The sequence below is a fragment of the Anser cygnoides genome, unplaced genomic scaffold, assembly GCF_040182565.1.
Source record: "Anser cygnoides isolate HZ-2024a breed goose unplaced genomic scaffold, Taihu_goose_T2T_genome scaffold_44_1, whole genome shotgun sequence".
In the NCBI taxonomy this organism is placed as follows: domain Eukaryota; kingdom Metazoa; phylum Chordata; class Aves; order Anseriformes; family Anatidae; genus Anser; species Anser cygnoides.
Window position 1 is genome coordinate 1,153,482 of NW_027103068.1, and position 18,021 is coordinate 1,171,502.

Below are 18,021 nucleotides of genomic sequence, written 5' to 3' on the forward strand. Positions count from 1 at the left end.
CGGGGATGTGGGGACACGGGGATGGGGTCGTGGGGATGGGGGCACAGGGATGGGGATGGGGACATGGGGATGGGGACATGGGGACACAGGGACATGGGGACGGGGATGGGGGCGTGGGGACATGGGGATGTGGGGACATGGGGATGGGGACACAGGGACAGGGGGACAGGGATGGGGGCGTGGGGACATGGGGTGGGGGCGTGGGGATGGGGGGGACATGGGGACACAGGGACTGGGGCATGGGGATAGGGATGTGTGGGGACAAGGGACATGGGGACACGGGGATGGGGGCGTGGGGACACGGGGATGGGAACAGGGGGACAGGGATGGGGATGGGGACAGGGACAGGGATATGGGGATGGGGGGACATGGAGATGGGGGTGTGGGGATGGGGGTGTGGGGACGTGGGGATGGGGGTGGGGACAAGGGACATGGGGACACGGGGATGTGGGGGCACTGGGGATGTGGGGACATGGGGATGGGGACATGGGGGCAGGGACAGGCTGGGGGGCATCAGGGACATCATGAAGGGGGGGGACTGGGGGCACTGGGACTGGGGACACTGGGACTGGGGGAACTGGGACTGGGGACATCGGGGATGGGGACACTGGGACTGGGGGCACTGGGGATGGGGGGCACTGGGACCAGAGCTGGGGGGCAGGGACAGACAGCAGGGGACTGGGGACACTGGGACTGGGGGCACTGGGACCACTGGGAAACTCCAGGACTGGGACCACTGGGAGACATCCTGGGGGGGGGGGGGGTCAGCAGCAGGGGGGGGTCCCCGGTCCCCGTGAGGACCTTGGGGGGGGTCAGCGCCTCGTGGCCCCCAGGGATCTCGGGGGACTGGAAGAACCACCTGACGGCGGAGCAGAGCGCCCGCTTCGACCGCGTCTACCGGGAGCGCATGGCGGGGCTGGGCATCGCCTTCCCCTGGGACCCCCCGCCGCCCCCGGAGCCCCCCCTGGGGCCTGGCCCTTCCGGGGACCCCCCGAGGAAGAAGAGGAACCCCCGAGGAGGAGGAGCCCCCCGAGAAAGAGGAACCCCCCAGGAGGAGGAGCCCCCAGGAAGAAGAGGAGCCCCCCAGGAAAGATGACCCCCCCAGGAGGAGTAGGACCCCCCCCCAGGAGGAAGACCCCCCCCAGGAGGAGGACCCCCCCCCAGGAGGAGGACCCCCCCCCCAGGAAGAAGGGAACCCCCCAGGAGGAGGAGGCCCCCCCAGGCCAAGGGGGGTGTCTCTGCGTTGTGCCCCCCCCCCATCACTTTTGGGGGCTGGGGGGGGGCACGTTGTGGTTGATATCTCAATAAAGCAGCCCCCGTTGTGTGTCCCCCCCCCAAGGGGAGGGGGGGGCTGCTGGGGTGGCCTTCACCCCCCCCCCCCCCAAAGGACCACAGTTTGGGTGAATTTCATCGGGTTTTAATCATTTCTGTGCCCCCCCCCCAAAAAAAAAAAAAAAGCACGGGGGGGGGGTGGTCACTGTTGGGGGGGGCATCATAAAAGTGGGGGGGGAGTTGGGGAGGGGGGAGGGCCCCAAAGCAGCCCCAGCCCCGGTAGCACCGTGTTGTAATGGAGGGGGGCTCAGTGCCCCCCCCAGCCCTGCCCCCCCCCATCCACCACCTTCAAACTTTCCTTTTTTTTTTTCACATTTTTTTTATTCTGAAAAAAGTTTTTTTTTTTCTCTTTAAAAAACTATAAAAAAGGGGCCGAGGGGGGGCCCGAGTCAATAAATTACGGCAGCCCGCGATGGGGGGGGAAGGTGAAAGGGGGGGGGAAGGTGGGGGGGGGGGGAGGGCAGCATAATTAATTATTAATAATAATAAAATAATAATAATAATAATAAAATAATAATAAAATAATAATAATAATAATAAAGTTAAAATAAAACGAGGCCGGCGCTGCGAGGGCCGGGCCCCGACGGGAAATAAATAAAAATAAATAGCGCGGCGCATAAATAGGTGGGGGGGGGCGGGGGGGGGGGCGTCCGGGGGTCCGTCTGTCCGTCTGGGGGTCCGTCTGTCCGTGGGTCCTTCTGTCTGGGGTCTGTCCGGGGGGGGAGGGGGGTCTGTCTGTCTGTCCGTGGGTCCGTCTGTCCGTTGGGGGGCCGTCCGTGGGTCCGTCTGTCTGTGGGTCTGGCCGTGGAGGGGTCTGTCTGTCTGTCCGTGGGTCCGTCTGTCCGTTGGGGGGCCGTCCGTGGGTCCGTCTGTCTGTGGGTCTGGCCGTGGGGGGGTCTGTCTGTCTGTCCGTGGGTCCGTCTGTCCGTTGGGGGGCCGTCCGTGGGTCCGTCTGTCTGTGGGTCTGGCCGTGGGGGGGTCTGTCTGTCTGTCCGTGGGTCCGTCTGTCCGTTGGGGGGCCGTCTGTGGGTCCGTCTGTCTGTGGGTCCAGCCGTGGGGGTCTGTCTGTCTGTCCGTGGGTCCGTCTGTCCGTTGGGGGGCCGTCTGTGGGTCCGTCTGTCTGTGGGTCCAGCCGTGGGGGGTCTGTCTGTCTGTCCGTGGGTCCGTCTGTCCATGGGTCTGTCAGTCCGTGGGTCTGTCCGTGGGTAAGTCCGTGAGTCCATCCGGGGGGGAGTGGGGGTGGGAGGGAGGGGTCGGTCTGTCCGTGGGTCCGTCCGTGGGTCCGTCCGTGGGTCTGTAAGTGCGTGGGTCCCTCCGTGGACAGGGTCTGTCCGTCCGTCCGTGGGGCTGTGTGCCCATCCACGTGTCCGTGCGTCCATCCAGGTGTCCGTCCGTGGGTCTGCATGTCTTGGGGGGGGGGGGGGGGGGGGTCCGTCTGTCCGTCCGTGTGTCCGGGGGGGCTCTGTCCGTCTGTCCGTGGGTCCGTCCGTGTATCCGTGTGCCCGTTCTTGTGTCCGTGTGTCCATCCACGTGTCCATCCGTGGCTCTGTGTGTCCGTGGGGGGCTCCGTGTGTCCGTGGGGGGGTCCGTCCGTCCGTCCGCGTGTCCAGGGGGGCTCTGTCCGTCTGTCTGTGGGTCCATCCATGTATCCGTGTGCCTGTCCGTGTGTCCATCCACGTGTCCGTCCGTGGCTCTGTGTGTCCGTGGGGGGGTCCGTCCGTCTGTCCGCGTGTCGGGGGGGCTCCGTCCGTCCGTCCGCCCGCCCGCCGTCAGAGGCGGTTGCGCAGCAGGACGAGGGCGCGCGAGGCCCAGTCGAGGTAGAGGTGCAGCCCCTGGAACACGGCGTGGCTCGCCTGCACCGCCGCCCACGGCGACCCGGGGGGGGGCAGCGGCGCCGGGGGGCGCTGGGGCGCGACAGGCCCAGGCGGGACAGCTGGGGGGGGGGGCGGGGTCAGCGGGGGGCAAGCCACGCCCCTTGCGTGAAGCCACGCCCCTTACGCTAAGCCACGCCCCCGTGCGAAGCCACGCCCCCCGTGCGAAGCCACGCCCCCTCCTGCAGGCAATCCCTCCCCCTTAAGCCCCGCCCCTACTTCACGCTGACCACGCCCCTTTCCCTAAGCCCCGCCCCCAGCCCCGCCAAGCCCCGCCCCGAACTCCAGGCCACGCCCCCTTCCCTAAGCCCCGCCCCGTTCCCCCGAATGTTGCCCCCTTCCCAGGCCACGCCCATTTCCACAGGCCACGCCCATTTCCCCAGGCCACGCCCATTTCCCACGCCACGCCCATTTCCCAGGCCACGCCCCCTTCCCACGCTCTGCTCCATTCCTCCACACCCAGCTCCATTCACAAAGCCCCACCCGTTCCCCAAGCCCCGCCCCCATTCCTCCAAGCCACACCCCTCCACTAAGCCCCGCCCACTTCCCCACAAGCCCCGCCCCCTTTCCCTAAGCCCATCCCCTTTCCCCAAGACCCGCCCCATTTCCCAAGCCCTGCTCCCATCTCCCTAAGCCCCGCCCATTTCCCCAAGCCCCGCCCCCTTTCCCCAAGCCCCGCCCCTTTCCCCAAGCCCCGCCCATTTCCCCAAGCCCCACCCCCTTTCCCCAAGCCCCGCCCCTTTTCCCAAGCCCCGCCCCTTTCCCCAAGCCCCGCCCCCTTTCCCCAAGCCCCGCCCACTTTCCCCAAGCCCCGCCCATTTCCCCAAGCCCCGCCCCACTCCATTCATTCCCCCAACCCCGCCCCTTCCCCAAGCCCCGCCCCTCGCCCCGCCCCCTCCCCAGGCCCTGCCCCCTCCCAGGCCCCGCCCCCTCCCAGGCCCCGCCCCCTCCCAGGCCCCGCCCCCTCCCAGGCCCCGCCCACCATGTGGTCGATGCGCCGCAGCAGCCGGTCGAGCCTCGCCTGCAGCGCCCCCAGCTCGGGCTCCAGCGGGCGCAGGGCGGCCCCGGCGCGCCGCAGCCACTCGAGGTGCCGCTGGTAGCGCTGCAGGTCCCCGCTCAGCCGCCCCAGCGCCCCCGGGGCCTGCGGGGGGGGGACACGGACCCCGTCAGGGCGCGAGGGGGCGTGGGGACCCCCACCCCGAAACCCATGGGGATCCCCTAAACACACGGGGACCCCGAGGATATGGGGACCCCCCCCCAAACCTATGGGGACACCCCTATAGGCACAGGGACCCCACCAACACAGGGACCCCCCCCAAACCTACAGGGACCCCACGGACATGGGGACCCCCCCCAAACCTACAGGGACCCCAAGGACATGGGGACACCCCCCCAAAACCTATGGGGAGACCCCACTAGGCACAGGGACCCCATGGACATGGGGACCCCCCAAACCTATGGGGACACCCCTATAGGCACAGGGACCCCACAGACATGGGGACCCCCCCCCTAAACCTACAGGGACCCCACTAACACAGGGACCCCCCCCCAAACCTACAGGGACCCCAAGGACACGGTGACCCCCCCCTTAAACCCACGGGGACCCCACTAACACAGGGACCCCCCCTAAACCTACAGGGACCCCACGGACATGGGGACCCCCCTAAACCTACGGGGACCCCATGGACATGGGGACCCCCCCTTAAACCCACGGGGACCCCACTAACACGGGGACCCCCATAAACCTACGGGGACCCCAAGGACACGGGGACCCCCCCTTAAACCCACGGGGACCCCACGGACCCGGGGACCGAGGGGACCCCAGGGACACGGCGCCCCCCCCCGGCCCCCCCGGCCCCCACCTGGATGTTGGCCAGCTCCAGGGCGCTCATGGAGAGGCTGGGCAGCGAGTCCAGCTTGTGCTCCCCCTCCGCCGGGAACCGCGACTTCTGCAGGGGGGGGACACGGGGTGAGCCCCCACCGCCCGTGGGACCCCCCAGGGGGAGAGGGGGAAAGGGGGGGGGGGAAGAAGAGAGGGGGCCGGGGCGGTTGTGGGGCAGAGCGGTGGGGGATGGGGCCACTTGTGGGGCAGGGGTGTGTGGGGCAGGGGTGTGTGGGGCAGGGATGCCACGGGGCAGGGATGTCCGTGGAAGGGATGCTGTGGGGCAGGGACGCTGTGGGGCAGGGACGCCGTGGGGCAGGGACGCTGTGGGGCAGGGATGCTGTGGGGCAGGGATTCTATGGGGCAGTGATGCCCGTGGAAGGGATGCCGTGGGGCAGGGACGCCATGGGGCAGAGATGCCCATGAAAGGGATGCCGTGGGGCAGGGGTGCTGTGGGGCAGAGGTGCCATGGGGCAGCAATGCCCGTGGAAGGAATGCTGTGGGGCAGGGATGCCGTGGGGCAGGGATGTCCGTGGAAGGGATGCCATGGGGCAGGGACGCTGTGGGGCAGGGATGCCTGGGGAATGGATGCTGTGGGGCAGGAATGCTGTGGGGCAGGGATGCCGTGGGGCAGGGATGCCCATGGAAGGGATGCCATGGGGCAGGGATGTGGGGGGCAGGGATGCCGTGGGGCAGGGATGCCCGTGGGGCAGAGATGTGTGGGGCAGGAATGCTGTGGGGCAGGGATTCTATGGGGCAGGAATGCCTGTGGAAGGGATGCCATGGGGCAGGGACGCCATGGGGCAGGAATGCCTGGGGAATGGATGCTGTGGGGCAGGAATGCTGTGGGGCAGGGATGCCCATGGAAGGGATGCCGTGGGGCAGGGATGCCGTGGGGCAGGGATTCCATGGGGCAGGGATGTGTGGGGCAGAGATGCCATGGGGCAACAATGCCTGTAGAAGGAATGCCGTGGGGCAGGGATTCCATGGGGCAGGAATGTGTGGGGCAGAGATGCCGTGGGGCAGGGATGCCCATGGAAGAAATGCCGTGGGGCAGGGATTTGTGGGGCAGGGATGTGTGGGGCAGGGATGCCATGGGGCAGGGATTCCGTGGGGCAGGGATGCCTGGGGAATGGATGCTGTGGGGCAGGAATGCTGTGGGGCAGGGATTCTATGGGGCAGGGATGCCCATGGAAGGGATGCTGTGGGGCAGGAATGCTGTGGGGCAGGGATGCCGTGGGGCAGGGATGCCCATGGAAGGGATGCCATGGGGCAGGGATGTGGGGGCAGGGATGCCGTGGGGCAGCGATGCCCGTAGAAGGAATGCCGTGGGGCAGGGATGCTGTGGGGCAGGGATGCCATGGGGCAGGGATGCCATGGGGCAGGGATGTGTGGGGCAGAGATGCCGTGGGGCAGGGATGCCCATGGAAGGAATGATGTGGGGCAGAGATGCCGTGGGGCAGGGATGCCCGTAAAAGCAATACCATGGGGCAGGGATGCCGTGGGGCAGGGATGCCATGGGGCAGGGACGCTGTGGGGCAGAGATGCCGTGGGGCAGGGATATGTGGGGCAGGGATTCTATGGGGGCAGGGATGCCCGTGGAAGGGATGCCATGGGGCTGGGATGCTGTGGGGCAGGGATGTGTGGGGCAGGGATGCCGTGGGGCTGCGGTGCCGTGGGGCAGGGAGGCGTGGGGCTGTGGGGGCCGTGGGGCAGGGAGGCGTGGGGCTGTGGGCCGCGGGGGCCGTGGGGCAGCGCGTTGTTGGGGGGGGGCGCGGGGTACCCACGAGCAGCGTGAGGAAGGCCTTGGTGTCGCTGAGCAGGGCCTTGGCCAGGCTGACGATGCCGTCCAGCTCGGCGCGGGGGTCCGGGGGCGCAGGCGTGGGGGGGCCGCCAGCGCCGGGCACAACCCCGGGCACAGCCCCAGCAGCGCCAGCAGCGCCCGCCACAGCGCTCCTGGGGGATAGAGAATAAAAAAAGGGGGGGGGGGGTGAGTTGGTTTTTTTTTTTGGGGGGGGGGCACAGACGGACGGATGGCGGCACCGCCGCGCTGGGCACAGGGCCCCCGACGGGTGTGGGGCGCGGGTGGGGGGCGGCCGCCGCCGCCGTCCTGTGAGGTCCCCGGCGGGGTTGGAAAGAGTGATGCGGCGTGAGTCAGGGGTGGGGGCCGGGGGGGGGGGCACAGCCCGGGGGGGGTGAGGGGGGGCCGCACCTGGGGGGACCCCCGCTCGGTGCTGCCGGCGTCGCGCGAAGCCCTTACACCTGCGTGTGGCACGGGGGGGGGGGCGCGCGTGGCGAGGCCGCACTGGGGTTCCCACGGGGGTTTGGCGTGGGGGGGCCGCCCTGACCACCCCCCCCCCGACCCCCCCCTGACCCCCCCCCGGGCCGGGGGGGGCCGTCGAGGCGCGGCCGCCGCGGGCGGGCAGGTGCGCTCGGCCGTTTGCGGTTTGAGGCGCGGCGGCGCCCGGGCTCGCCCGGCCTCGGGTTTTATTTTTTTGGGGGGGGGGGGTTGGGGTTTTATTTTGGGGGGGGGGGGAATTTTTTTTGGGGGGGGGGTGGTTGGTTTTTTTTGGGGGAGGTAGTTTTTTTTGGGGTGGTTGGTTTTTTTTTGGGGGGGGTAGTTTTTTTGGGGGGGGTAGTTTTTTTTGGGGGGGGTGTGGATTTGGGGTGGGGGGGTTAAGGGGTGAGGGGGCGCGGGGCACTTACGTGTCATGGCGAGGCGTCGCCGGGGGGCGCGGGGGCACGCTGACGGGGGGCACGGCGGCACGCGGCGGCACGCTCACGCGGGTGCTCCCACGGCCGCGCTCGCACACTCGGGCGCTTGTGCGACCGCGAGCACACGCGCGCTGTCACGGGCACCCTCGCACCACTACGGCCGCGCTCGCGCCGCTACAACCATGCCTGCACTGACGTGAGCGTGCTCGCGCTGTCACGGGCACCCTTGCACTACTACGCCCGCGCTTGCACCACTACGGCCATGGTTACAGCGGCGTGAGCGCGCTCGCACTATTAATGACACGCTCGCGCTGCCGCGGGCACGCTCGCCCCGACGTGAGCACGCTTGCACCGCCGCGGCCACACTCGCACTACTGTGGGCACGCTCGCCCCGTGTGCACGCTCACACCACCACGGCCACGCTCACACCACCGTGGGCACGCTCACCCCGACGTGAGCGCGCCTGCACTGCCGTGGCCACGCTCACACCACCGTGGGCACACTCAACCAGACGTGTGCGTGCTCACCCCAACGTGTGCACGCTTGCACCACCACGGTCACGCTCACACCACCGTGGGCACGCTCACCCCGATGTGTGCACGCTTGCGCCACCACGGCCACGCTCACACCACTGTGGGCACACTTGCCCCGACGTGTGTGCGCTCACCCCGACCTGTGCACACTCGCACCACCACGGCCACGCTCGCCCCGACGTGAGCGTGCTTGCACTGCCACGGCTACGCTCACACCACTGTGGGCACGCTCACCCCGATGTGAGCGCCCTTGCACCACCACGGCCACGCTTGCACCACCGTGGGCACACTCGTCCCGACGTGTGCACACTCGTCCCGACGTGTGCGTGCTCACCCCAATGTGTGCACGCTCACCCCACCACGGCCACGCTCGCACCACCGTGGGCACACTCGTCCCGACGTGTGCACACTCGTCCCGACGTGTGCACGCTCACCCCGACGTTTGCACGCTCACACCACCACGGCCACGCTCGCACCACCGCGGCCACACTCACACCACCGTGGGCACACTCGCCCCGACGTGAGCACACTCGCACCACCACGGCCACGCTCGCCCCGACGTGAGCGCGCTTGCACCGCCACGGCCACGCTCACACCACCACGAACACACTCGCACCACCGTGCGCACGCTCGCCCCGACGTGTGCGTGCTCGCCCCAACGTGGGCACGCTTGCACCACCGTGGCCACGCTCACACCACCGTGGGCACACTCGTCCCGACGTGTGCACGCTCACCCCGACGTGTGCACGCTCACGCCGCCACGGCCACGCTCGCCCCGCCGTCCGCACGCTCGCCCCCGCCGTGGCCCCGCCGTGGCCCCGCCGTGTTCACCCCCTCCCCCTCCGGGCCCCCCCCCCGCCGGGTGCCCGCGTCCCGGTGGCGGCGGCGGTGTCCCCGCGGAGCCCTCGGTGTCCCCGCGTGGCGTGGCGTGGCGGCGGGCGCTTATATCCCGGTGCGGGATGACACACGCCTGAGTCACGGCTTTTCCATTCAGCAACGCACCGGGAGAGGGGCAGAGCCCGCCGACGGGGGGGGGCCGGGGGGGCCGGGGGGGTCGGGGGGGTCGGGGAAAAGGGGGGGAAAGGGGGGTGGGGGGGGGGATGGGGGGTGGGGGGGGGGGATGGGGGGGGGAATGGGGGGGGAATGGGGGGCGTTGGGAGAAAGGGGGAATGGGGGGAGGGAGAAATTGGGGAAAGGGGGGGAAGGGGGGGTAAGGGGGGCAGGGGGAAAAAAGGAGAAAATGGGGAAAAGGGGGGATGGGGGAAAAGGGGGGAATGGGGGGAAAAGGGGGGAAGAGGGGAAAGGGGGAGTGGGGGGGAATGGGGGGGAATGGGGGGTGGGGGGGATGGGAGAAAGGGGGAATGGGGGGAGGGAGAAATTGGGGAAGGGGGGAAGGGGGGAAAGGGGGGAAGGGGGAAAAAGGGGGAATGGGGGAAAAAAGGAGGAAATGGGGGAAAAGGGGGAATGGGGGAAAAAGGGGGAAATTGGGGGAAAGGGGAAATGGGGGGAAAAGGGAGAAATTGGGGAAAAGGGGGGGAAGGGGGGGCAGGGGGAATGGGGGAAAAAAGGAGGAAATGGGGAAAAAGGGGGAATGGGGGAAAAGGGGGGAATGGGGAAACGGGGAGAAATTGGGGGAAAGGGGAAATGGGGGGAAGGGAGAAATTGGGGGGAAATTGGGAGAAAGTGGGAATGGGGGAAAAAGGGAGAAACTGGGAAAAGGGGGGGCAGGGGGGGCAGGGGGAATGGGGGGGAAAAGGAGGAAATGGGGGAAAAGGGGGAATGGGGGGAAAGGGGAATGGGGGAAAAAGGGGGGAAATGGGGAAACGGGGAGAAATTGGGGGAAAGGGGAAATGGGGGAAGGGAGAAATTGGGAAAAAGGGGGGGAAGGGGGGAAGGGGGAGTGGGGGGAATGGGGGGAAAGGGGAAATGGGGGAAAAGGGGGGAAACTGGGAAAAGGGGGAATGGGAGAAAAAAGGAGGAAACTGGGGAAATGGGGGAAAAAGGGGAGAAACTGGGAAAAGGGGGAGGGGGGCAAAGGGGGGTTTGGGGGGAATGGGGGGAAGGGGGGAAAAGGGGGGGAAATTGGGAGAAAGGGGGAATGGGGGAAAAAGGGGGGAATTGGGGAAAGGGGGGAAGGGGGAGAAAGTTGGCAGAACGGGGAAAAAGAGGGGAACTGGGGGAAATGGGGGAAAAAGGGAGAAATTGGGAAAAGGTGGAATGGGGGGAAAGGGGGGATTGGGGGGAAAGGGGGGAATTGGAGGGAAATAGGGAGAAATCGGGAAAAAGGGGAAATGGGGGGAAAAGGGGAGAAATTGGGAAAAAGGGGGCAAATTGGGGAAAAGGGGGGATGGGGGGAAAGGGGCGATGGGGGAAAAGGAGGGAAATCAGGAAAAAGGGGGAGAATTGGGAAAGAGGGCAGAATGGGGAAAAAGAGGGGAAATGGGGGAAATGGGGGAAAAAGGGGGAAAATTGGGAAAAAGGGGGAAAATTGGGAAAAAGAGAGAATGGGGGGAAAATTGGGAAAAAGGGGGAAAACTGGGGAAAGGGGTGGAATGGGGGAAAATAGGGAGAAATCAGGAAAAAGGGGAGATGGGGGAAAAGGGGGAAATTGGGGAAAAGGGGGAATGGGGGAAAAGGGGGAAATTGGGAAAAAGGGGGAAATGGGGAAAAGGGGAAATGGGGAAAAAGAGGAAATGAGGGAAAAAGGAGGGAAATCGGTGAAAATGGGAAAGGGGGGAAGGGGAGAAATTGGGCAAAAGGGGAGGAAATAGGAAAAAGGGGAAATTGGGAAAAAGGGGAACTGGGAAAAGGGGAAATAGGGAAAAAGGGGGAACTGGGGGAAAAAAGGGGGAAATCGGGGAAAAGGGGAAATGGGGGGAAAAAGGGGTGAAATGGGGGAAGAAGTGGGGAGAATTGGGGAAAAGGGGAAATGGGGGAAAAAGGGGGGAAGTAGGGAAAAAGGGGAGAAATTGGGAAAAAGGGGGAAATTGAGAAAAGGGGGAATGGGGGAAAAAGGGGGGAAATTGGGAAAAAAAGGAACCAAGTGAGCAAATTGAAATAAGCGGAGGAAACTGGAAAAAAAGTCAACAAAGTTGGAGAAAGTCGACAAAGTTGGAAAAAAGTCGAGAAAATTGGAGAAAGCGAAGAAAACGGGAAAAAACGTCGAAAAAATGGAAAAAGATAAAATTGAAAAAAGTGAAGAAAACCGGGAAAAAGTAAAGAAAGTTGGAGAAAGCCAACAAAGTAGGAAAAAAGTCCAAAAAATTGGGAAAAAGTAAATGAAATTGGAAAAAAAAGTCAACAAAGTTGAAAAAAGTGAACAAAGTTGGAAAAAGTAAAGAAAATTGGGGAAAAAAATCGACAAAATTGGGGAAAAAATCGACAAAATTGGGGAAAAAATCGACAAAATTGGGGAAAAAATCGACAAAATTGGGGAAAAAATCGACAAAATTGGGGAAAAAATCAACAAAATTGGGAAAAGTCAACGCAATTGAAAGAGGCGCAGTTGAAGAAAGGAAGCAAAGTTTAGAAAACGAAGCAAAATTTTGAAGACGTAAACAATTTAAAGAAAAAAGTAAACAAAAATTTTTAAAAATCCAAACAAAATTTGGAAAATCTAAACAAAAAAAAATCTCAACCAAACCGAAAACGAAACGAATTTTTGAAGCCCCGAAGGAAAAAAAATCCTGAAGAAAAAAATCAAAAAGCCCTAAAGAAGAAAAAAAACCCTAAATAACAAAAAAAGGAGAAAAACCCCCAATAAGAAACCCTAAATTAAAAAAAAGCATAATAAAAAAACCCAAAACCCTACAAAAAAATCAAATCCCCCCCCCCCCAAAAAATACCTACAACAAAAAACCCTGAAAGCCCCCAAACCCCCCCAAAAAACCCAAAGCCCCCCAAAACCACACGGAGCCCCCCTTAAAAAACACCCAACCCCCCCCCCCAAAACCCTAAACCCCCCCAAAAGCCCCCCTAACCCAGATGGACCCCCCCAAAAATCCTACCCCCCCCCCCAAAAAACCAACCCCCCCAACCCCCCCAACCCCCCCCAACCCCCAAACCCAGCCCCCCGCTGCCCCCCCCCGTTATTTTACCCCCCCGTTATTTTACCCCCCCCCGTTATTTTGCCCCCCCCGTTATTTTACCCCCCCCGTTATTTTGCCCCCCGTTATTTTACCCCCCCGTTATTTTGCCCCCCCCCCCCCCGGGACTGAGTCAGGCCCCCCCCCCCCCACCGGGAGCTGTGTCACGGCCCCCCGCGGCCTGTGGGACCGGGGGGGGGGGCCACGGGGGGGGGGGGGGGCGGGGCCGGGGGGGGGGCACGGGGGGGGGGGGGACCGGGGGGGGACTCGGGGAGGGACACGGGGGGGGGGCACGGGGGGGGGATGGGGGGACCCCCCCCAGCTCACTGTGACCCCCCCGTCTCCCCGTGACCCCCCCAGCTCATGGCCCCCCGTCTCCCTGTGACCCCCCATGACTCCCTGTGCCCCCCCCCATCCCCAGTGACCCCCCCCCATGTCATGACCCCCCATACCCCTGTGACCCCCCCCCCCATCTCACAGTGCCCCCCCCCCCCCCGGCCCCCCCGGGGGGGGGGCAAAATGGGGGGTACAAAATGAAGGGGGGGGGCAAAATGAGGGGGAGGCCCGAAATGAGGGGGGGGGGCTCAAAATGACGGGGGGGGGGGGCAAATGGATGGCCGGGGGGGCACGAATGGACGGGGGGGGCATTGATGGATTGGGGGGGCATGGATGAATGGGGGGGCATGGATGGCCGGGGGGGCATGGATGAATGGGGGGGGGCATGAATGGCCGGGGGGGGGGGGGGGCCATGGATGAATGGGGGGGCCATGAATGGCCGGGGGGGGGGGGTCACGGATGGCCGGGGGGGGGGGGCATGAATGAATGGGGGGCATGGATGGCCGGGGGGGCCATGGATGAATGGGGGGGGGGCATGGATGGATGGGGGGGCCATGAATGGCCGCCGGGGGGTCACGGATGGCCGGGGGGGGCCACGGATGGCTGGGGGGGGGGCACGAATGAATGGGGGGGGGCATGGATGGCCGGGGGGGGGTCACGGATGGCCGGGGGGGGGGCATGAATGGGGGGGGGCATGGGGGGGGGCATGAATGGCCGGGGGGCCATGAATAGATGGGGGGCCATGAATGGCCGGGGGGGCCACGGATGGCTGGGGGGGGCCATGGATGAATGGGGGGGCCATGAATGGCCGGGGGGGGCCACGAATGGCCGGGGGGTCAGGGGTGGCGGGGGGGGCACACGTCCGTCCGTCCCGGCGCTTGCGTCCGCGCCGCGGGGGGGCCGGGGGGGGGCCGGGGGGGGGGGCGGGGGGGGGGGACGTGCGTCAGGCGCTGACGCCGGGGCCACCCGCACCGGGCAGGATGCGGCCCGGGGGGGGCGGATTTAGGGGCTGGGGCTGGGGGGGGGGGGAGCTGGGGGCGGGGGGGGGGGGGGGCTGGGCCACCTGTGTCACGCCCCCCCCCCGGCACACGGAGCGTCACGCCGTGCCCCCCCCCCGAGCGTCACGCCGTGCCGTGTCACGCTGAGCGTCCGCCGTGTCCCCCCCCATGTCACACCCCCGTGCCCCCCCCCCACTGACACAGCCCCCCGCAGGGTGCCCCCCCCCCCAGCCCCTGACTCCCCCCTCCCCAATGGCCCCCCGTGCCCCCCCACCCCAATGCCCCCCGTGCCCCCCGTGTCCCCCCCCACGTCCCTCCTCCCCCAACACAGCCCCCCCGCAGGGTGCCCCCCAACCCCTGACCCCCCCCCCCCCCCGGTGCCCCCCCCCCCCCCTGCCCCCCGCGCCCCCCGTGCCCCCCCCATTTCTCCCCCCACATCCCTCCCTCCGTCCCCCCCCCATGTCTCCCCCCCACCCCCCCACCCCCCCCCACCCCTTCCCCCCCGGTGCCCCCCCCACCCCCTGCCCCCCCGTGCCCCCCCCCCCCGTGCCCCCCCCCCTCTCCCCAGCAACCCGGGGGGGGCACGGGGTTGGGGGGGGGGGGGGGCACGGCGGGCGCTGGCGTCAGCGCCTTGCACAAACAGATGCTTCATATCCGCGCCCCCCCCGCCCCCCCCCCCCCCCCCCCAGGCCCCCCCCCCGTGCCCCCCCCCCCCGGGCCGCCCGCACCCCCGCGCACACGTGGGAGCCCACAGGAAGGCCGCTGCCCCCCCGGGGGGGGCTTTGACGCAAATGCCCCCGGCCAGCGCTGCCGGGGCAGGCCCGGGCTGACCGCAGGCTCACGGGGGGGGGGGAGGGGTTTGGGGGGGGGGGGCAGGGTTGTGGGGGGCAGGGGTTTGGGGGGGGGGCCACGAACCACGGGGTTTAAGGGGGGGGGGGGCTGGGATTTGGGGGGGCAGGCCACGAGCCCATTTCCCCCCCCCGGTGTTATAAGGGGGGGGGGGCAGGGATTTGGGGGGGCCCTGGGTTTGGGGGGGGCCCTGGGATTTTGGGGGGGGGGGGGCTGGGCTTTTGGGGTGGGCTGGGATTGGGGGGGCAGGGGTTGTGGGGGGGGCAGGGGTTTGGGGGGGGGGGGCAGGCCACGAGCCCATTCCCCCCCGGTGTTATAAGTGGGGGGGGGGGCTGGGATTTGGGGGGGCTCTGGGATTTGGGGGCTCTGGGATTTGGGGGGGGCCCTGGGTTTTGGTGGGGGCCTGGGCTTGGGGGGGGGCAGGGTTGGGGGGGGGCAGGGGTTTGGGGGGGGGCTCTGGGATTTGGGGGGGGCCAGGGATTTGGGGGCAGGCCACGAACCAATTTCCCCCCTCAGTGTTATAAGTGTGGGGGGGCCTGGGATTTGGGGGGCTCTGGGATTTGGGGGGGGGCCTGGGTTTTGGGGGTGGGCTGGGATTTGGTGGGGGGGGCTCTGGGCTTTGGGGGGCAGGGGTTTGGGGGGGCAGGCCACAAGCCCGTTTCCCCCCCGGTGTTATAAGTGGGGGGGGGGGGGGCTGGGATTTGGGGGGGCCCTGGGCTTTGGGGGTGGGCTGGGATTTGGGGGGGGGGGGCTGGGGTTTGGGGGGGGCAGGGTTTTGGGGGGGCAGGGGTTTGGGGGGGCAGGCCACGAGCCCATTTCCCCCCCCCGGTGTTATAAGGGGGGGGGGGCTGGGATTTGGGGGGGGCTCTGGGATTTCGGGGGGAGCTGGGTTTTGGGGGGGAGCTGGGTTTTGGGGGGGGGGGGGGCTGGGCTTTGGGGGGGGGGTCCTGGCCTTGGGGGGCTGGGTTTTGGGGGGGGGGGGGAGCCTGGGCTTGGGGGGGCTGGCCATGAGCCCAGGCCCCCCCGGTGTTATAAGTGGGGGGGGCTGGGTTTGGGGGGGGCCCTGGGCTTTGAGGGGGGGCCTTGGAATTTGGGGGGCCCTGGGCTGGGGGAGGGCTGGGATTTGGGGGGGCCTGGCCACGAGCCCAGCCCCCCCCAGTGTTATAAGGGGGGGGGAAAGGGGGGTTGGGGCAGTGTGGGGGGGGATTTGGGGGGGGGGGCACCCTGGGCATGTCTGTGTGCGTGTGTCCGTGTGTCCGTCTGTCCACATCCGTGTCCCCGCGTCCCCGTCCGTCTGTCCCCGTCCCCGTCCGTCTGTCCCTGTCCATGCCCCTGTGTCCCCGTGTCCGTCTGTCCCCATGTCTGTCTGTCCCTGCCCGTGTCCCCGTGTCCGTGTGTCCCCGTGTCCGTGTGTCCCTGTGTCCATCTGTCCCTGTGTCCGTCTGTCCCTGCCCATGTCCCCGTGTCCCCGTGTCCGTGTGTCCCTGTCCCTGTGTCCGTCTGTCCCTGCCCGTGTCCCCGTGTCCCCGTGTCTGTGTGTCCCTGTCCGTGTGTCCGTGTGTGCCCGTGTCCGTGTGTCCCTGCCCGTGTCTGTCTGTCCATGTCCCCGTGTCCCTGTCCGTGTGTCCCTGTCCATGCCTGTGCCCGTGTCCGTCTGTCCATGCCCATGCCTGTGTCCCCGTCCCCGTGTCCGTCTGTCCCTGTCCCTGCCCGTGTCCGTGTGTCCCTGCCCGTGTCCGTGTCCCCGTTCCCGTGTCCCCACACCGTGTCCGTCTGTCCCTGTCCCTGCCCGTGTCCCCGTGTCCCCGTGTCCGTCTGTCCCTGCCCGTGTCCCCGTGTCCCTGCCTGTGCCCATGTCCGTGTGTCCTTGTCCCCGTGCCCGTGCCCGTGTCCCCGTGTCCCCATGTCCACGTCCGTGTGTCCGTTCCCATGTCCCTGTCCCCTGCCCGTGTCCGTGTGTCCCTGCCCGTGTCCGTCTGTCCCTGTCCCCGTGCCTGTCCCCGTGTCCGTGTCCGTGTGTCCTTGTCCTTGCCTGTGTCCCTGTCCCCGTGTCTGTGTCCGTGTGTCCCTGCCCATGTCCGTCTGTCCCTATCCGTGTCCCCATGTCCGTGTCCGTGTGTCCTTGTCCCTGCCCGTGTCCCGACACCCGTGTCCGTGTGTCCCTCTTCCTGCCCGTGTCCGTCTGTCCCTGCCTGTGTCCCCGTGTCCCCGTCCCCGTGTCCGTGTCCCCATTCCCGTGTCCCCACACCGTGTCCGTGTGTCCCTGCCCGTGTCCGTGTGTCCGTCCCCGTGTCCCCACACCGTGTCCGTGTGTCCGTCCTCCTGCCCATGCCGTGTCCCCGTGCCCCCCCCGCCCCCCGGCCCACCCGCCGAGGGAATCCCGCGGCTCCCCGCCCCCGCAGCGTCTAGACAGGGCGGGGCTGGCGGGGGGCACCCAGCGGGGGGGGGGGGGCCCCGGCGAGGTGTGGGCACGGGCGTGTGCACGCGTGTAGGAGCCGTGTCCGAGTGTGTACAGATGTGTGCACACGTGTGTGTCCCTACGGGCGTGTGTGTGTGCGTCCCTACAGGCGTGTGCACGCGTGTAGGAGCTCCGTGTGTGTCCCATACAGACGTGTGCACACGTGTAGGTACCGTGTCCGAGTGTCCATACAGACGTGTGCACACGTGTAGGTACCGTGTCTGAGTGTGTACAGACGTGTGCACACGTGTGCGTCCCTACAGGCGTGTGCACACGTGTGTGTGTGTCCCTGCGGGTGTGTGCACGCGTGTAGGAGCTCCGTGTGTGTCCCTACAGGTGTGTGCACATGTGTGTGTGTCCCTACAGGTGTGTGCATGCATGTAGGAGCTCCGTGTGAGTCCATACAGACGTGTGCACACGTGTAGGTGCCGTGTCTGAGTGTGTACAGATGTGGTGCACACATGTGTGTGTCCCTGCGGGCGTGTGCACATGTGTGTGTGCGTCCCTCACGGGCGTGTGCACGCATGTAGGAGCTCCGTGTGAGTCCATACAGACATGTGCACACATGTAGGTACTGTGTCTGAGTGTGTACAGACGTGTGCACACACATATGTGTCCCTGCGGGCGTGTGCACGCATGTGTGCATCCCTGCAGGCATGTGCACGCATGTAGGAGCTCCATGTGTGTCCATACAGACGTGTGCACACGTGTAGGTGCCATGTCCAAGTGTGTGCACACGTGTGTGTGCGTCCCTGGAGGCATGTGCACACGTGTGTGTCCCTACCAGTGTGTGCACGCATGTAGGAGCTCCGTGTGTGTCTCTACAGGTGTGTGCACATGTGTGTGTGTCCCTACAGGCGTGTGCATGCATGTAGGAGCTCCGTGTGAGTCCATACAGACGTGTGCACACGTGTAGGTGCCGTGTCTGAGTGTGTACAGATGTGGTGCACACATGTGTGTGT

General features: G+C 66.5%; 2 protein-coding genes across 2 annotated transcripts in view; one reads left to right on the top strand and one right to left on the bottom strand.

Annotated features, from left to right (window-relative positions):
* NDUFA3 (NADH:ubiquinone oxidoreductase subunit A3) overlaps positions 1–18,021 on the top strand; it is a 95,389-nt gene that overhangs the window by 4,596 nt on the left and 72,772 nt on the right. The window contains exon 6 of the mRNA XM_066989482.1: positions 834–923. Coding sequence (XP_066845583.1) covers positions 834–923 — 90 coding nt within the window. The remainder of the gene's footprint in view (positions 1–833; positions 924–18,021) is intronic.
* On the bottom strand, positions 2,958–7,798 carry LOC136789366 (interleukin-11-like). Its single transcript, XM_066989414.1, is given in 7 exon segments — positions 2,958–3,229; positions 3,232–3,265; positions 4,186–4,344; positions 5,066–5,152; positions 6,873–6,973; positions 6,976–7,041; positions 7,792–7,798. Coding segments are annotated over 7 exon segments (582 nt in total). The 3' UTR covers positions 2,958–3,101.